This window comes from Apostichopus japonicus, chromosome 3 (genome assembly GCF_037975245.1).
Source record: "Apostichopus japonicus isolate 1M-3 chromosome 3, ASM3797524v1, whole genome shotgun sequence".
Taxonomy (NCBI): domain Eukaryota; kingdom Metazoa; phylum Echinodermata; class Holothuroidea; order Aspidochirotida; family Stichopodidae; genus Apostichopus; species Apostichopus japonicus.
Window position 1 is genome coordinate 30,381,537 of NC_092563.1, and position 20,770 is coordinate 30,402,306.

At 37.4% G+C, this 20,770-nt stretch overlaps 2 protein-coding genes across 13 annotated transcripts in view; one reads left to right on the top strand and one right to left on the bottom strand.

The window, feature by feature from the left end:
* Window positions 1-6,514, top strand: part of LOC139965836 (hepatocyte nuclear factor 4-gamma-like) — a 46,441-nt gene extending 39,927 nt beyond the window's left edge. For 7 of the 8 annotated variants that reach the window (XM_071968606.1, XM_071968604.1, XM_071968609.1 and 4 more), the window contains one exon: window positions 1-6,514. In XM_071968606.1, coding sequence (XP_071824707.1) covers window positions 1-263 — 263 coding nt within the window. In that variant the 3' untranslated portion in view covers window positions 264-6,514. The other variant, XR_011792392.1, reaches the window with a different exon arrangement.
* The window catches only part of LOC139965837 (probable D-lactate dehydrogenase, mitochondrial), a 22,587-nt gene continuing 6,837 nt past the window's right edge, over window positions 5,021-20,770 (bottom strand). For all 5 annotated transcript variants that reach the window (XM_071968613.1, XM_071968617.1, XM_071968614.1 and 2 more), the window contains 5 exons: window positions 20,102-20,230; window positions 19,126-19,253; window positions 18,473-18,563; window positions 17,572-17,683; window positions 5,021-9,341 (listed from right to left, as the gene is read on the bottom strand). In XM_071968613.1, the coding sequence (XP_071824714.1) occupies window positions 9,137-9,341; window positions 17,572-17,683; window positions 18,473-18,563; window positions 19,126-19,253; window positions 20,102-20,230 (665 nt within the window). In that variant the 3' untranslated portion in view covers window positions 5,021-9,136. The remainder of the gene's footprint in view (window positions 9,342-17,571; window positions 17,684-18,472; window positions 18,564-19,125; window positions 19,254-20,101; window positions 20,231-20,770) is intronic.

A 20,770-nucleotide genomic window follows, 5' to 3' on the forward strand; every position in this document is an offset into this window, starting at 1 on the left:
GGGCCTCGTTAGTTCACCCAGGCCATCAATCGGTTAGCCAGGACAGCTACAAGATACTTCGCCAAGTAACTCAACAGTCACAAGCTGTCCCTACTCAAGGCCCAGCTGCCCCAGCTGCAAGGTCCATCCCGGTGGCCCAGGCTGCTGCCCCAGTAGCACCCACCATACCGGCCACTGTTCCATCTAGCGTGCCCATCCATGTACCAAAACAGGAACAGAGTCCACAAGCTCCCACTGCCAGTATTAAAGAGGAAGCGGCCTAAATCCAATGATGGAGCAGGTCAGGGCCAAACCATTTATTAGTAATAACTCCTTACATGGTAAGGTATGACCAACCATTTATTAGTAATAACTTACATGGTAAGGTATAACAACAGGCCATTTATTAGTAATAACTTGCATGGTAAGGTATAACAACAGGCAAGATTTATTGTACAAAATACTTTGACATTTAGGGTAAAAACCTGCATAACACACAATTACCAGAACCAATTGACTGTTCTCACATTATCACAGGGCAAGGTAATGCTATACCCAGAGATCTTATCCCTTGGGTCTGGATTAAACTAGGGGCTGGTGTGTTTAAATTAACCCTGACTGAAGGATCTTGTGGTTTAAACCTTGGATCTTACAGTTTATACTACAGTCGTGGGCAACTAATCACAGCTTTACAAAGATATTGCAGTGTAAGAATGAAAAGAAATCATTTTAGTTTGTTACCATAGAAGTGTAGTTTGATAATTGGTCAAATTGGCTAGATTCCATTTATGCCATAGTGGATCAGTACACAGCTGCTTGACAGCTTGTAGCGTAGTAATCCTATACTTTTATTCCATTACCGAATATGTAATGAAAGAAAAAACAACAACAGAAAAGTATAGAACGTACAGCTAACAACTTTTTAGTTCAAAGGGTTTTGACATGTGGTTTCGAATGCCTTGTTTTGTACACTTATCTTACATCAAGTTATCTTTTACAGTATTTAATTATTAAGATACATCCTGATTAAACATGGCTACAGATAAATAAATATAGAAAAGTAAAGTTGTCAAGCCGAAAGTGTTTTACTTATTTTTTAGATTTATAAATATGCTAGGCCAGCAGATCTGCATCACTTTAAAAGAGAAAAATAATCAAATGATTTATCAATGCTAGTTCTTCACATTAGGTGCTCATGTGCAAAAGACGCTTTCCAATTTGTAGTACCATTCAAAAGTGTGTCGGAAAACTTTGAAGCATGAACACAGCATGTGGTGTTATGTAATGGTGCAAGCACTTTGTGAATTGTATGGTGTAGCATTTATGTTTACTGAGGTGTACTGAGGTGTTTACAGACTCCTTGTGAGTCCATAGACATACTTGTATACTAACATACCACCCATTTGGATTTGTACTCAAACTGATACTTGATGGTGTAGTTGGCAAAGTTTTGAAAAACTAACATAGATAATCTATGGAGTTTTTGCAACCATGCTTAGAGCCTTGGACTCATACTTATTCTCATATGAAAGGCAGACATTCTTTAAACTGTAATCATTGTACTCATGCTGTTGTGCTCATGCTGTTGTATTCATACTGTTGTAATTGTGCTGTTGTACTGGTACAAAAAGTCTGGGAGTTAGTGCTCCATCATTTTCAGCCAGGTTATAATTTAGTCATGATAAAATAGACAATGCTAAATTCAAAATATATCAAGATACATTTTGGAACAAGTTGTGCCAGATTTTAGTTAATGAAATTGACTGAAATATATATGCAGATATGTATAGTAGGTATTCATGCAAATATTTTCCACTGCCAATTTAGGTCTGAATTTTAAATCTATAAATGGTCTTACCATTATTCTTTCTTTTCAACTGCCAATGTTGAACTGAATTTAAATCTATTAATGGTCTTAAATGTTATTCCTTCTTTTCAACTGCCAGTGTTCGTCTGAATTTAAATCTATAAATGATCTTACCATTATTCTTTCTTTTCAACTGCCAATGTTGAACTGAATTTAAATCTATTAATGGTCTTAAATGTTATTCCTTCTTTTCAACTGCCAGTGTTCGTCTGAATTTAAATCTATAAATGATCTTACCATTATTCTTTCTTTTCAACTGCCAATGTTCGTCAGATTTTAAATCTATAAATGGTCTTACTGTTAATCTTTCTTTACAAACTTTAGACTGCCTTAAGCTTTTGCTATCTATCCTCCAACTTTGGTTTGGTTGGACATCTCTAGTTTTTCAGTTATTTTGTTCCAATATATTTTAGAACTTTGCCAGAAATGGTGAATCACAGCTAATCAATTTTTAATACCAGTTTGTTCAAAGACTGCCAGGTGAGGAACTGTTTAAACAGTTTTATAGCCGTACTAACATTGTTGACTGTAGCATATTAGCTCATAATATCATCAATTTAATTAAACATTTGTTTAATTGATCAAGATAAATGAGCATATCCAAGAATATTGCAGTAGTTCTTGAATGTTGCCATGTTGAATGTGGGAGTGGGGGAGGGGGGGGGGGTAGAGCAGTGAAAATAGTGGATTCAGAGCTCTCTCTTTAACAACTACATTTGTCTTTGAATCCTACTCCTTTTCATTTCTGAGTTACATCCTAACATGGTGATTCTCAGTCAGAAATGTTGCTGCATTTATCTTGGAATCCCTAAATTCTAAGCTGTTTTGTGATCCACAGTTGAACAACATGTCAGGAATATACGGGCCTGTACTGGTAGCATATAAACAGTCATTTTAATTATATTCACCTGTACTGGTAGCATATACACAGTTATTTTAAAAGTCATCAATATTGGCCACAAATTTAAAACATTTTCAAAAAAATCACAAAAAAATATCAATAACACTTAACAAAAGAAAACTTTCTAGCTGATAAATTACGTAATAAATTATTTTTTAGACATTGAGGAGGTTTAAAAACAATCAATTAATTAAGTTAACGATCATATAATGGGAATGTTATGTGGGTGGCAGTACAATGTTGATGTGTGTTGTTGTTGAAGCTATTTATCAGTTAATTAGATAATTATTTTTTCTTTGAGGGAGGGTAGGGGGGGGGTGGGACAATACTAAAGAGTTTGACAGGTAGTATCTTCACTAAATGAGGGATGGAATCATTAAAAACACATTTGAAGGACATGATGTCCAGAAGCTTCAGATTCGATTGTCCATTTAAACAAAACGTCAAGTTTCTCTCTGGTTTTTGTTGTTGTTTTTGTCTCACTCTTTGTCACTAGTGATTTGGAAATTGATGAGTATTTCAGCATTTCTAAGATTTTAGTTTAGATTTTTTTCAACTTATTGGAAGTGCTTGCATGTTGTATAATCTACTGTCTATTATTGCTTCTATTGGGAACACAATGGTTAATCTTGCCATCATGAATCAAATAAAATGACTTAATTTATTATTAATCTATGATTTATTTCATAATTTTAAGTTTTATTATATTCAATCCAAGCATTAATAAATTAATTCCAAGTTATGTCTTTCCAATCAAATTTCAATTCAAGTTTTATAAAAGAAAAGAAAAAAAAAACAGAAGAAGAGAAATTGCTAATGTTTACATTTTTCACCAAAATAATCAAGACCAGCTGAATTTTTGAACTGAAATATATTTTTAAATATTTTGTTCTTTTTTAGCAATCAGTACTGTTAGTCAGGTGATTCACATATTGATTATCTTTCATCAAGCATTTGTTTATCAATCATTCCAATAATGGTGCCTAAATATCACCCACAATTAAATAATTTGTAAAAATAAATAAACAACAGTTGTACATAGTTGTTCAAGTTAATGTAAAATTATTTAATAGTAAAAATTTAATTAACTTCAATTTCATATCTACTTTTTTTCAATTTATAAAGTCATATGTTTGTTATGAAAAGTAAGACATAAAGACTATAGGCCTATTACCTGTTCAGATTTGAATGAATTTGCAAGTTTTGTAGTACACAGCGAATAAACAGAATTGACGTTATGCTCACTTACATCACTGTAAGAAATTCACAGATTCAACAGTATTTTCTGTAATTGTATCTGTAATGTATTAAAGTGGTAGGCTCTTAAGGCTACTGAAATTGTAACTGTAAACTTTAAAGGGACTATGTAGCAAAACCAAACTATTAGATACTTTAAAAATGGAAACGTTTCAACAAATTGAGAGCACATTTTCAAGCATTATTCAAGCTATTTGAACCATCTGTTTGCATGGTATCCATATAATGCTTCCAGGGTGACATAAAATGATCCATTCTGTCTGAACTGAATGTTTTTGATATGATAGATTGAGTGATGCTTCCTTTAGTGTGATGTTGTAGTCCTTTTAAGTTTAAATCTGGCAAGGAGGGATATAAGACCTTGCCATTATTTAATGTTATCATTTATTGTGGAGGTGTGTAAATATAATGATAGGGTGGCAGGAGGGGGGGGGGAGGGGGAGGGAGTGATAAGGTAATTCACTTCTTTTCATGTCTTACGATTATATTTTACTCCTCAGTAAATTTAGGTCTAATGTCTATAGATATCCAATTTTTTTTTTTAGTTTTATGACAAACAACTTTTGTTGCAAAGTTGACTGATTATTTTCTCTCGCTAGCCTGACTATGAAGGAAAATGGTCACCTCTTAAGTTATAATTCCACTGACTTCTCTAAACCCATCCCCATGTCTAGCTAAAGTCTATTTTGATTGGTGTCCATAGCTACCAATAAAAGTAACTTTAGAAAAGCAATCAGTGTGGTAGGTAACATATACATTTTTATTACAAAACATTTAATTTCATTTTAATTTTTTTTCTGCCAGGTGTGATAGCAAACAGTGAGATTAATTGACAATGGAAGTAACTTTTCAATTAACGAAAATATTTAAGACATTTTATAATCCATGCTATTCTTTGTTTTTTCTGTCCTAAAAGAGTAATGTGATACATGCTTTTATATATTTTTTTGGTCAAATGTATGCAATCATCTAAAACATTTTGTAAGATTTAGACTTTTTGTGAGATTTTATTCCTTTTTCTTTCTCCATCTCATTTCAGTCAAATTCCATGTGGTTATTAGAAAAAGGATTTCTTGTGAATTTAGGACACCATTTTAATAGGTTTTATCCATCAAGTTGGTTTTGTTTTACTAATTAGTATTGTGTATTGTATACCACATGAATGTAAATATTTGAGCATTAGGAAAGAAAACATTTTATTTGCATTTTCTGTTTTAAAAGATACTTTATCTGTCAGGTAGTTTTAATGTCTTCATCATCTTTACCATTTAGGATGCAAAATTTGGAATCCATTTGTAAATTTCTCACAGACATTTCTATATTTACTGCCAGAGAGCAGTAATTTTGGTCCGTTGAGAAATACAATAAGGAGTAAATTTTAAGGTGGCCTTTGATATGGGAGAGATGGAAAAAATATTTAAGATTAGAAATATGCATTGACAGGTTAGAACAATATGCCATACTCCATGGCATGGCCCCAATATTGTATACCAATTGACTTTCAACTGAATCTTAGAACATATATTCATGTACTTGAAAGTACTTCAGCATTAAAAACAATGGATGCTAAGATTTCAAAAACATTCTTGCACCTACATATGCCTTCTAAATTAGCAACCACAAGATTGTGTCAAAGTTGGACCAAATATTGTGCCTAAGGTTAATATAATAGCCATCTAGACATAAATATATATTTCAATATATTGTTCTGTGAGAAAATTACCCACAGTTTAGCACATTTGAAAATACTTGGCACAGCTGAATATCAGCAAAATTAGACCAAATGTCAGTGTGAATACATGGAAGGTGAGCTGAGGGTGTTCCAATTGGCAGACATTAGCCTATGGATGTCTTGTGCTGCACTGACAAAATATATCTACATTATTATACAATGCCAAACCCACACCCTTATTATTGAGAACAGACTTCAAGATTCATGAATCTCTCAAGAGAGTTAAAAAGAAAGTAAATTGAAAATTAAAGTTCAGTTTGTAATATGGTAAAATGAGAAGTTATCTCTTTATAGATGAAAGCAAGTAGCACCCTTAATTTTGAATTTTAGCAAAACTATGAAAGAGCCGTCTAGTAGATGTTGAAAGATTGCAGAAAATATCTGTTTGATACTTTCCCCTTTCATGTTATGTATAATAGCTATATATTTGAAAATCATATTGGACTTAAGCAAAACCAAACATTAAAAAAGAAGAGGAAAGATGTTGAATTATTAAATGGTTATTTGTCTTTTATTAGTAATTCCACTTCTCTTTCGTTTCTTATGTAAATTACTCAGGAGGTCACTGCAGTAGTGATTAATGTTTAACTTAGCAAAAACTTACAAATTTATAAAAAATGATTGATTGTACATATCTTGATTTACTTAAATCCAAATCAAAACAGGTGATTTTAACGTCCACAAGTAATAGTGCAATGTTAACGAATTGAATTTCTTTATTCTTAAGAACAAAACTAATTATGTTATTTGACAAATAAACCAAAGAAGTGGTACAATACTTTTTGTTTTGTCTTGTTTTCTATTGTTTTGTTTAAAGTGGATTTTCACCACTTATAGATGTACAGCTTTTACCAAATTTAAATTTTGTAGATAGATAAAAATATATTCATAGGACATAAAAAATACCTGAAAAATACTTTTATTTGATAAGGCTGTTAAGGTGAAAATGATGAAAATTTTTATATTGCACATTTTGTGGTCTTGATTAAAAAAATCATTTAAAGTTTCATGACATAAGTTCTCAATCGATGGCTTAACTCTCAACATTTCCTCAACTTCACAATACAACGCTGGTCAATGCAGTTTATGCCAATTAGTCATCCAAGCAGACGGCCATCCCAATCAATCAAATATTGAAATAAATAATATGTGCTCTGTTCACAAAAATGCTACCATCGTTTTAAATACACTAAACAACCTACTGCCAGCCTTCCTTGGTTTGCTAATCCTTTATTAATCGAACAGTCATCAGTATTAGAATTTCATGTTTGAAATGAACCAACACTGCAGGTATGTATATTATATATGTATGTATGTATTTTAGATCCTCCTGCAAGCAGAAATTCGCGAAGCCTCATGGCTTATCAAAGCTGCAAGCTGACCAAAGTCGGTCTCTTAGATTTATATTTAACGTCCATGATTGTGAATTGTCAACAACTCTGTAACTGGACGACAGACATTAATCTTGGAGTGACTCGAGCTGGGGACCTTATGATTGGAAGGCACCAGCGTTAACCACTGAGCAAACACTCCGGTGAGCTAACACACCACAGCTAGGTCACCACTGTATGATATACACTCCTGTAACACTAACTTTCTTTAATACTGAGTAACACATTTTAAGTTTGGTTTGCTATTCCTATATTAATCGAACATACATGAGTAGTAGTATTTCATGTTTGAAATGAACCAATACTATAGGTCACCACTGTATGATATATACTCATGTTATGCTAACTTTCTTTAATACTGAGTAACACATTTCAATATGATGGATCAAAAAGTTACTAAAATATTTATTTATGTATTAATTAGGTTCCCCCTAACCTCTTCCCCACCCCCCCCCCCAAATGGGATCTGAAATAATACATACTACTAAAGCTGGTAGAGGAAGTTACTTCAGTGTCTGTATACACACATTTATGAATAGTGCCAATTATTACTCAATTTCTGCAGACATGTAATAAAGATGGCCACTTACTGCCAAACTTCCTAACCTAGGACAACAATGTTGAATCAGGATATCGTTCAATCTGGCAGTGTGTGGTGGCTTGTTAGGTTGAGAGGGGGCAAATACTACTAATAACTAGTTATATACCTACAGGATGCAAAATATTACAGAGAAATGAAACAAATTTATTAACTTCTGATATGGGGAGAGGAGAAAAGGGTGGCACTCATCATTCACCACCTTCAGCTACAACTAATGAACAAGATGTAATGGATTTCCTTTTAGATAGCAGACCAGCCACTTAAAGGATTGGTTCAGTTGTCATACATGTTTATGTTATATGTAAGAGGACAATAAAAGAAACACAATGGTGAAAAAACTGTTCAAATATCTTTTTCGGTTAAAGAGATATTAAAGTGTAAAGTTTTATTAGATTGTGTAGAAACTGCTGAAATCTGACTAGCTGTGATGTCACATTCTAACATTCCTGAAAAGTCTTTGTTTTTTTCTCTAAATATTTTGTGAGATTTCATGACTTTCAACCAAAAGATATGTCAGGAGATCTCATATTTGTCAAAGGAAGTATTTGAGATTAAACATCTGAAGAATTTTTTATTATATTATTTTCAAATGTGTTAAAAAATGTAAATAATTTTTTAAAAGAAATATATTCACAAATGTTAAGGAAGTGAGGATGTGACGTCACACCCTCACAGTAAGTCTTTCTACACCAGTCGTTTTCAAAGAAATTTTGATATCTTCAAAGTGTCATATCTCCTTAACAGAGCATGCTATCATGGTAGTTTCTTCACTGTTCTTTTTGTCTTTTTTGTGCTCTTTCATAAAAAATAGACATGTCAAACACCTGAACCAATCCTTTAAATATGAAACCACCATACTCATTGAACACAAATCATGTTACTTAAAACAACAATGTACAATTTTAACAGACCATTAACAGACTAATTCAACAAAAGATAACTTTCTATCAGTCTCAATGCTTCAATACAAAGAATAAGGTGTAAAGTAAAATAAACAAGAATAATGTATAGTTGAAGTTAGATGTACTTCTTAATCATATTAAATTTACACATATGAAATATGTAAGCAAATGTACTTTTTAAGCATATTTTAGCATTATATTTACACATGAAATATGTGGAAATAGTGAAAAAGTGTGTGCATATTACTATATAAGTGTCCATTAGTGGCTACAGGGTTATACTACATCCTTTGGCATGTAGAAAAGTACTTCAGTTAAAATTTGATAATTGAAATTTAGTAAAATAAATGCTTTGGACAACTAATATGCAGTACAAAATGCATACAAGCGTTTCTGAAAATAATATACCATCAACACCTTTTGACAACAAATCTTTCAAACAATTTGTCCTTGTATAATGACTGAGGAATACCTCCTTTTTGTACATATATATTTGTATGGTTACTTTATTTCTTACTGCTAGCAAATTTTTCCAAATACTCTGGCAGCAGCACCTTTCCTGGATTCAAAAGATTGTATGGATCCATTGTTCTCTTCAACTGTGCCATAAGCATCACTCCACTCTCTGCGAATTCATCTATTAGGTATTTCCGTTTACCAAGGCCGACACCATGCTCGCCTGTGCATGTCCCATTAGCGGCTAGTGCTCTTCTGTAGGAGCAAAGAAAGTAAAGCCCAGACATTTGTTGAGTGGTTAACTTGTTGTTCATATACCTAATTGCAGCCAGTTGTGTTGTTTGCAATACAGTGTCTTCCACAAAACAAAGAAATTCAGGAGTGAAAATACAGGTGTCCCAAAGATATTGAAAAGATTAATGGTAAATTGTTTCATCAGGTATTGCAGATTCAAAAAAAGTCTACTACTGTTTCACAAATATCAAATAGAGATTAGCTAATTAACATAAGAATCAGTGCATGTTATTTCCATTAATTAATATGCACCATTGTGCTTCCACCTACACAAACTACAAATAAATCATTAGGTTATTGTGTCAGCGTTCTAACACTTAGCTAAATACCTCCAGAAATGAATTTATAATGCAATATTTAACTTTCATTTGGTAATAAAATCTCTTAGTGAAGTGCAATATCCTTTTGAGTGATTCTCTGTAGTTTCATTAGCTGGCATTGCCAAACAGACACAATAGCCTTCTTTATATGGGCTATAATTGCAACAGACACAATAGCCTTCTTTATATGGACTATAATTGCAAGCAGACAAACTAGCCTTCTTTATATGGGCTATAATGGCAAGCAGACATAGTAGCCTTCTTTATATGGACAAACAGACACAATAGCCTTCTTTATATGGACTATAATTGCAAACAGACACAATAGCCTTCTTTATATGGACTATAATTGCAAACAGACACAATAGCCTTCTTTATATGGACTATAATTGCAAACAGACACAATAGCCTTCTTTATATGGACTATAATTGCAAACAGACACAATAGCCTTCTTTATATGGACTATAATTGCAAACAGACACAATAGCCTTCTTTATATGGACTATAATTGCAAACAGACACAATAGCCTTCTTTCATATCAATTCCTTAGCGCCATTCCCTGTGCGGCACGCGAACTGATTTCGACCCTGCAGTTTTCGGCCTATGACTTTACCATATAGACCATTTTCCTACAGCCATAACGTGAAAAGCTTATACCCAAAATCAATGGTTCAAACGGCACTAAACAGAGAAATGTGTTGTCTCTCAAGTTCTGTTATTTTCTGAACATTACAGTTCAAAATTCCATCGGACTTGGGTGATTTACGATGCAAGGTTAATAAATATCGAACTCCAAATCCTCATTGATAACACACAGTAAATACTTAAGAAAATCACCTTTGATAGCCGTACTTTGTTTGCGTAACCATCCCCTTGAATATTCATTGCCAATTTTCGTTCAAGCGGTTTTGGAAAGGATTTTTTCTTAACTTATATTGATGTTAAATTCATTTTCATTGGTCGCTGTCCTCAATCGGACCAAGTACAGTCCAATCGAATGTCTTCTAAGAAAAATATAAGATTCGCTTTCTTCGGTGGGCACGCCGTTACGTAATATGTGTATACTGTACTCTGCAGTACAGTACAGCCACGCAATGCACAGGGTTCACCTACACCGCCACAGCTGAGATTCGCTTTCAAAACGTCATATCTTATTGAACTTAATATTATTTTCAAGAAAATGACCGTAGAATATGCATCATTAAATGTTGAAGCAAGTAAATACCAATTTATTTATCTAATGCAATCCTAATTATATAGAAACACCGTTTAAGACCCCCCTGATGAATGGAATAGTCCAACCAACTTGCCCGCACAGAGCCACAGGATTTTCGGCCAAGGTGATGACTCATACGAGTTGGTCAGTAAGAGGGCTATTTTGAAGGATGTTTAGTGTGCATTTTAGAAAGAAAGGAATTGATATGATATGGACTATAGTTGTTAGCAGACAAAATAGCCTTCTTTATTTGGACAAACAGACACAATAGCCCTCTTTAATATGAACTATAATTAGTAATGTTTAAAGAGTTATCACTTCACAGTACCAACATATTTATTGGAGGACTGCGTTGTTCCACTTATTCAAAGCATTAGGAATACAAAATATCTCTCCATCTGTCAATATAATGGAAATAATTCTTCTTCAACTGCCAGAAATATGCTTAAGGTAAACTGGAATTTAAAAGCATGTTGCCATTTAACAATCTTGGGGCATTTTTATAATTTCAAATAAGGAAATTTTGATTGACTTAAACCTACTGACAACATTTCTCTCTTCCACTGTAGTGACAACAGTGAGATCAACTGCAAATTGAAAAATAATTATGTAAGTCTGGTTTGGTGGAAGTACGACTGGCTCCTTTGAAAGGAAAGAAACACAAATCCCCTGATGGCTCTCTACACAATTAGGCCCGCATCATAGGGTCATATTGTACAGAGTGTATCCCCTGATGGCTCTCTACACAATGGATCTAGGCCCGCATCATAGGGTCATATTGTACAGAGTGTATCCCCTGATGGCTCTCTACACAATGGATCTAGGCCCGCATCATAGGGTCATATTGTACAGAGTGTATCCCCTGATGGCTCTCTACACAATGGATCTAGGCCCGCATCATAGGGTCATATTGTACAGAGTGTATCCCCTGATGGCTCTCTACACAATGGATCTAGGCACGCATCATAGGGTCATATTGTACAGAGTGTATCCCCTGATGGCTCTCTACACAATGGATCTAGGCACGCATCATAGGGTCATATTGTACAGAGTGTATCCCCTGATGGCTCTCTACACAATGGATCTAGGCCCGCATCATAGGGTCATATTGTACAGAGTGTATCCTCTGATGGCTCTCTACACAATGGATCTAGGCCCGCATCATAGGGTCATATTGTACAGAGTGTATCCCCTGATGGCTCTCTACACAATGGATCTAGGCCCGCATCATAGGGTCATATTGTACAGAGTGTATCCCCTGATGGCTCTCTACACAATGGATCTAGGCCCGCATCATAGGGTCATATTGTACAGAGTGTATCCCCTGATGGCTCTCTATACAATGGATCTAGGCACGCATCATAGGGTCATATTGTACAGAGTGTATCCCCTGATGGCTCTCTACACAATGGATCTAGGCACGCATCATAGGGTCATATTGTACAGAGTGTATCCCCTGATGGCTCTCTACACAATGGATCTAGGCCCGCATCATAGGGTCATATTGTACAGAGTGTATCCCCTGATGGCTCTCTACACAATGGATCTAGGCCTGCATCATAGGGTCATATTGTACAGAGTGTATCCCCTGATGGCTCTCTACACAATGGATCTAGGCCCGCATCATAGGGTCATATTGTACAGAGTGTATCCCCTGATGGCTCTCTACACAATGGATCTAGGCCCGCATCATAGGGTCATATTGTACAGAGTGTATCCCCTGATGGCTCTCTACACAATGGATCTAGGCCCGCATCATAGGGTCATATTGTACAGAGTGTATCCCCTGATGGCTCTCTACACAATGGATCTAGGCCCGCATCATAGGGTCATATTGTACAGAGTGTATCCCCTGATGGCTCTCTACACAATGGATCTAGGCCCGCATCATAGGGTCATATTGTACAGAGTGTATCCCCTGATGGCTCTCTACACAATGGATCTAGGCCCGCATCATAGGGTCATATTGTACAGAGTGTATCCCCTGATGGCTCTCTACACAATGGATCTAGGCCCGCATCATAGGGTCATATTGTACAGAGTGTATCCCCTGATGGCTCTCTACACAATGGATCTAGGCCTGCATCATAGGGTCATATTGTACAGAGTGTATCCCCTGATGGCTCTCTACACAATGGATCTAGGCCCGCATCATAGGGTCATATTGTACAGAGTGTATCCCCTGATGGCTCTCTACACAATGGATCTAGGCCCGCATCATAGGGTCATATTGTACAGAGTGTATCCCCTGATGGCTCTCTACACAATGGATCTAGGCCTGCATCATAAGGTCATATTGTACAGAGTGTATCCCCTGATGGCTCTCTACACAATGGATCTAGGCCCGCATCATAGGGTCATATTGTACAGAGTGTATCCTCTGATGGCTCTCTACACAATGGATCTAGGCCCGCATCATAGGGTCATATTGTACAGAGTGTATCCCCTGATGGCTCTCTACACAATGGATCTAGGCCTGCATCATAGGGTCATATTGTACAGAGTGTATCCCCTGATGGCTCTCTACACAATGGATCTAGGCCCGCATCATAGGGTCATATTGTACAGAGTGTATCCCCTGATGGCTCTCTACACAATGGATCTAGGCCCGCATCATAGGGTCATATTGTACAGAGTGTATCCTCTGATGGCTCTCTACACAATGGATCTAGGCCCGCATCATAGGGTCATATTGTACAGAGTGTATCCTCTGATGGCTCTCTACACAATGGATCTAGGCCCGCATCATAGGGTCATATTGTACAGAGTGTATCCCCTGATGGCTCTCTACACAATGGATCTAGGCCCGCATCATAGGGTCATATTGTACAGAGTGTATCCCCTGATGGCTCTCTACACAATGGATCTAGGCCCGCATCATAGGGTCATATTGTACAGAGTGTATCCTCTGATGGCTCTCTACACAATGGATCTAGGCCCGCATCATAGGGTCATATTGTACAGAGTGTATCCCCTGATGGCTCTCTACACAATGGATCTAGGCCCGCATCATAGGGTCATATTGTACAGAGTGTATCCCCTGATGGCTCTCTACACAATGGATCTAGGCCCGCATCATAGGGTCATATTGTACAGAGTGTATCCCCTGATGGCTCTCTACACAATGGATCTAGGCCCGCATCATAGGGTCATATTGTACAGAGTGTATCCCCTGATGGCTCTCTACACAATGGATCTAGGCCCGCATCATAGGGTCATATTGTACAGAGTGTATCCCCTGATGGCTCTCTACACAATGGATCTAGGCCCGCATCATAGGGTCATATTGTACAGAGTGTATCCCCTGATGGCTCTCTACACAATGGATCTAGGCCCGCATCATAGGGTCATATTGTACAGAGTGTATCCCCTGATGGCTCTCTACACAATGGATCTAGGCCCGCATCATAGGGTCATATTGTACAGAGTGTATCCCCTGATGGCTCTCTACACAATGGATCTAGGCCCGCATCATAGGGTCATATTGTACAGAGTGTATCCCCTGATGGCTCTCTACACAATGGATCTAGGCCTGCATCATAGGGTCATATTGTACAGAGTGTATCCCCTGATGGCTCTCTACACAATGGATCTAGGCACGCATCATAGGGTCATATTGTACAGAGTGTATCCCCTGATGGCTCTCTACACAATGGATCTAGGCACGCATCATAGGGTCATATTGTACAGAGTGTATCCCCTGATGGCTCTCTACACAATGGATCTAGGCCCGCATCATAGGGTCATATTGTACAGAGTGTATCCTCTGATGGCTCTCTACACAATGGATCTAGGCCCGCATCATAGGGTCATATTGTACAGAGTGTATCCCCTGATGGCTCTCTACACAATGGATCTAGGCCCGCATCATAGGGTCATATTGTACAGAGTGTATCCCCTGATGGCTCTCTACACAATGGATCTAGGCACGCATCATAGGGTCATATTGTACAGAGTGTATCCCCTGATGGCTCTCTACACAATGGATCTAGGCACGCATCATAGGGTCATATTGTACAGAGTGTATCCTCTGATGGCTCTCTACACAATGGATCTAGGCCCGCATCATAGGGTCATATTGTACAGAGTGTATCCCCTGATGGCTCTCTACACAATGGATCTAGGCCTGCATCATAGGGTCATATTGTACAGAGTGCATCCTCTGATGGCTCTCTACACAATGGATCTAGGCCCGCATCATAGGGTCATATTGTACAGAGTGTATCCTCTGATGGCTCTCTACACAATGGATCTAGGCCTGCATCATAGGGTCATATTGTACAGAGTGTATCCCCTGATGGCTCTCTACACAATGGATCTAGGCACGCATCATAGGGTCATATTGTACAGAGTGTATCCCCTGATGGCTCTCTACACAATGGATCTAGGCACGCATCATAGGGTCATATTGTACAGAGTGTATCCTCTGATGGCTCTCTACACAATGGATCTAGGCCCGCATCATAGGGTCATATTGTACAGAGTGTATCCCCTGATGGCTCTCTACACAATGGATCTAGGCCTGCATCATAGGGTCATATTGTACAGAGTGTATCCTCTGATGGCTCTCTACACAATGGATCTAGGCCCGCATCATAGGGTCATATTGTACAGAGTGTATCCTCTGATGGCTCTCTACACAATGGATCTAGGCCCGCATCATAGGGTCATATTGTACAGAGTGTATCCCTGATGGCTCTCTACACAATGGATCTAGGCACGCATCATAGGGTCATATTGTACAGAGTGTATCCCCTGATGGCTCTCTACACAATGGATCTAGGCACGCATCATAGGGTCATATTGTACAGAGTGTATCCTCTGATGGCTCTCTACACAATGGATCTAGGCCTGCATCATAGGGTCATATTGTACAGAGTGTATCCCCTGATGGCTCTCTACACAATGGATCTAGGCACGCATCATAGGGTCATATTGTACAGAGTGTATCCTCTGATGGCTCTCTACACAATGGATCTAGGCCCGCATCATAGGGTCATATTGTACAGAGTGTATCCTCTGATGGCTCTCTACACAATGGATCTAGGCCCGCATCATAGGGTCATATTGTACAGAGTGTATCCTCTGATGGCTCTCTACACAATGGATCTAGGCCCGCATCATAGGGTCATATTGTACAGAGTGTATCCCCTGATGGCTCTCTACACAATGGATCTAGGCCCGCATCATAGGGTCATATTGTACAGAGTGTATCCTCTGATGGCTCTCTACACAATGGATCTAGGCCCGCATCATAGGGTCATATTGTACAGAGTGTATCCCCTGATGGCTCTCTACACAATGGATCTAGGCACGCATCATAGGGTCATATTGTACAGAGTGTATCCCCTGATGGCTCTCTACACAATGGATCTAGGCACGCATCATAGGGTCATATTGTACAGAGTGTATCCCCTGATGGCTCTCTACACAATGGATCTAGGCACGCATCATAGGGTCATATTGTACAGAGTGTATCCCCTGATGGCTCTCTACACAATGGATCTAGGCCTGCATCATAGGGTCATATTGTACAGAGTGTATCCCCTGATGGCTCTCTACACAATGGATCTAGGCCCGCATCATAGGGTCATATTGTACAGAGTGTATCCTCTGATGGCTCTCTACACAATGGATCTAGGCCTGCATCATAGGGTCATATTGTACAGAGTGTATCCCCTGATGGCTCTCTACACAATGGATCTAGGCCCGCATCATAGGGTCATATTGTACAGAGTGTATCCCCTGATGGCTCTCTACACAATGGATCTAGGCCTGCATCATAGGGTCATATTGTACAGAGTGTATCCCCTGATGGCTCTCTACACAATGGATCTAGGCCCGCATCATAGGGTCATATTGTACAGAGTGTATCCCCTGATGGCTCTCTACACAATGGATCTAGGCCCGCATCATAGGGTCATATTGTACAGAGTGTATCCCCTGATGGCTCTCTACACAATGGATCTAGGCCCGCATCATAGGGTCATATTGTACAGAGTGTATCCTCTGATGGCTCTCTACACAATGGATTTAGGCCCGCATCATAGGGTCATATTGTACAGAGTGTATCCCCTGATGGCTCTCTACACAATGGATCTAGGCCCGCATCATAGGGTCATATTGTACAGAGTGTATCCCCTGATGGCTCTCTACACAATGGATCTAGGCCCGCATCATAGGGTCATATTGTACAGAGTGTATCCCCTGATGGCTCTCTACACAATGGATCTAGGCCCGCATCATAGGGTCATATTGTACAGAGTGTATCCCCTGATGGCTCTCTACACAATGGATCTAGGCCCGCATCATAGGGTCATATTGTACAGAGTGTATCCCCTGATGGCTCTCTACACAATGGATCTAGGCCCGCATCATAGGGTCATATTGTACAGAGTGTATCCCCTGATGGCTCTCTACACAATGGATCTAGGCCCGCATCATAGGGTCATATTGTACAGAGTGTATCCCCTGATGGCTCTCTACACAATGGATCTAGGCCCGCATCATAGGGTCATATTGTACAGAGTGTATACATACTGCAAGACCAGAATAACATTTCTCAATATACTAACAAGATAGGTGACCAGAACAGTATTCCTCTTGATGGTTAATGCTATTTGACCAGAATTACATTTTTCATTTATCCTTACTTCACAAGGTTACTGCTGAATTCTTTCACCCTTCTCACTTCATCTTCATCATCCATATCAATGTTCATGCCGCAGTGAAAATTTCCGTCTCCAACGTGACCTACGATTGAATCTGATAACAAAATAATCAACACAGTACACAATTCATTAGTTCTGGTTGTTTCTCTAGGCAGTGACCTTTATTACAAGAAACTTATTCAATCGTAACAGCATTAATCAGCCTTAAAACATGGCAGGCAGAAAATAGGTATTAGGTTGTTGCATTGTCATGAGATAATGGAAGAAATCTTCAAAATTCAAAGAAAAATCCTAGAAAAAGAAAACCTCTTTGCCGAATTAAAATGATGACTTACAGAGCAGATTACTGGAAGATAGCTCCCAATTAAAATGATGACTTACACAGCAGATTACTGGAAGATAGCTCCGAATTAAAATGATGACTTACAGAGCAGATTACTGGAAGATAGCTCCGAATTAAAATGATGACTTACAGAGCAGATTACTGGAAGATAGCTCCCAATTAAAATGATGACTTACAGAGCATATTACTGGAAGACAGCTCCAAATTAAAATGATGACTTACAGAGCAGATTACTGGAAGATAGCTCCCAATTAAAATGATGACTTACAGAGCAGATTACTGGAAGATAGCTCCGAATTAAATGATGACTTACATAGCAGATTACTGGAAGATAGCTCCCAATTAAAATGATGACTTACAGAGCAGATTACTGAAAGATAGCTCCAAATTAAATGATGACTTACAGAGCAGATTACTGGAAGATAGCTCCGAATTAAAATGATGACTTACAGAGCAGATTACTGGAAGATAGCTCCCAGTTAAATGATGACTTACAGAGCAAATTACTGGAAGATAGCTTCTAATTAAATGATGACTTACAGAGCAGATTACTGGAAGATAGCTCTTCTTTGGCGTATGATATCACATCTGGTAGTTCAGATATGGGTACGCATACATCAGTACTGTAACCCTACCAAGGATAGAAAACAAAGAAGATATGAGAACATTCATACAGGAATGCAATGTTAGCAGCTCACTTTGTAACACATCATCCTAATTCTTTAGCATACTTTAAAAGTATTATTAAAACAGTTCCATACTTCTAGCAGCACATTTTAACAGCAGTGGCAATAGTCGATATCAAACCAAGTACTCAAGAATAAAATATCCCTCCTTTTTGGCAGTAATTATTTTTACATCTCAAAATCCTCTCTTGCTTTAACCAATTTAATATAAACATATTAAATATACAGGTAAAGGAATCATATCTGTATTATAGAAAATACTCTGCAACGATTTTGCTCATAGAAAGTTCCACAATTCTGCTGATGGATTTGATCTTACCTTACCACCGGGCCTTAAAGCCAGCATGCTGTACCAAAACTCATGTCTGGGATTTGATCTTACCTTACCACCGGGCCTTAAAGCCAGCATGCTGTACCAAAACTCATGTCTGGGATTTGATCTTACCTTACCACCGGGCCTTAAAGCCAGCATGCTGTACCAAAACTCATGTCTGGGTTTGATCTTACCTTTCCACCGGGCCTTAAAGCCAGCATGCTGTACCAAAACTCATGTCTGGCCTTCCACAGCTTATTTCGTTCCTCCATTGTCTGAGAGTACTGAAATTCAGAACCGTTGTTGAACTTTACAATTTCTCCTGAAGGAAGGGCATTGTTTGAAATAATTAAGAATCAACAAAATTAACATGGTATTATCAAAGTAAATCAAAAATATGTAAAAAAGACCACAAATTGTAGATACATTCAATTTGTATAATTTCTCATAGGTTATGAAATAGTTCAGAAAAAAGAAAGAAAAACACATGAAATGTCTCAGAAATACGGACAGGATGCAGACAGGATAAACAAGCAATGGTGTGAATATCAGTCTCATGTAGTCAGTTTCAGTTTAAGATTATCTAGACAATTTGAAATCCTCTTTAAAAGATTCTGATGAGTTTCTAAAATTGTTTTTCATTACACAAACCTTTGACATTTCAATATTGAGGACATTTGAAACTTCAGTTCTTGCAGCAATCCCTAATGATATCACACCTACTTTCAGATCGTTAACAATGTTTTCTGATCTCTGGAAATAGTAACTGGCCAATGATGAACCTTAGCTACAACAGAGTAATAATCACCATGGCAACCAAACTGTCTTACAAATTCTAATTTCTTTGAAATAGTATAAAACCTTAACTAATTTTTTAGGGGAATATTATCACTGTTTCATCAAAGCTAAATGGAAACCTGGTGAGATTTAAAACATCCATTTCTAATATTTAATGGAAATGCTACTGATACAGCTTAACGAGTACTCACGTAATGTGTTCCAGATTACCACCCTTGTAAACCGTACAACTCCAAACAGCACAATTTCTAATTTTCTTAACAAATTGTTAATGGTAAGTAAACTTTTCTCATATAATTTATCTCTGATGCTACGTAAGTTATCCTGCCACTGGATAAATAAAATAAATAAAATATTATAAACCAGACATACCAACAGTCTCAATGTCAACTTCAACACTGCTCTCTGATCCCTGAAACTCCAAGAACAAGGTCGGAGCTACTCTATACTCAAGATGGCTGTATTTGTTAGCACAGTTCATAGCCATGTCATCTAAGAATTCTGCAAACAGTCAAAGAAGTAAACAAATTGAACAATGTATCTGAAGCAGAATTGGCGGCAGTTAAACCTGGATGCAACTAACCTCTTAGCATTATATACAGTTGTATCATTTTTACATTTACCTTCTCTACAATCGTTTTGAAATGTTTCCTCATACCCAAAAATGGTGCCTTTAGCTGCTAAGTATTCTAACCATGCTTAGCATAGCAAAATATAAAAAACCTTTTTTTTTTAAAGTTCATAAAAAAATAGAACTGATGCAAAAGTGTTATAGGCCATTTATTGTTAAGTCACTATTGTTTCAAGGAAATTATGAATTTTTATTATTATTATTATTATTTTTATTATGATTAAACTTGTTGTAACAATACTAACTATGCTAGTGTACCCTTGTGATGGATGGCTTTGGATTCAACTGCAGATTCAGCACCTGTAAATCTTAACAAATCATTATCTAGCATACGATGCATGTAAAAATTGTTTGCCCCAAAATATGTTAGAAAGTCAAAAGCTCATACTCACACTTGGACAAGCATTTTG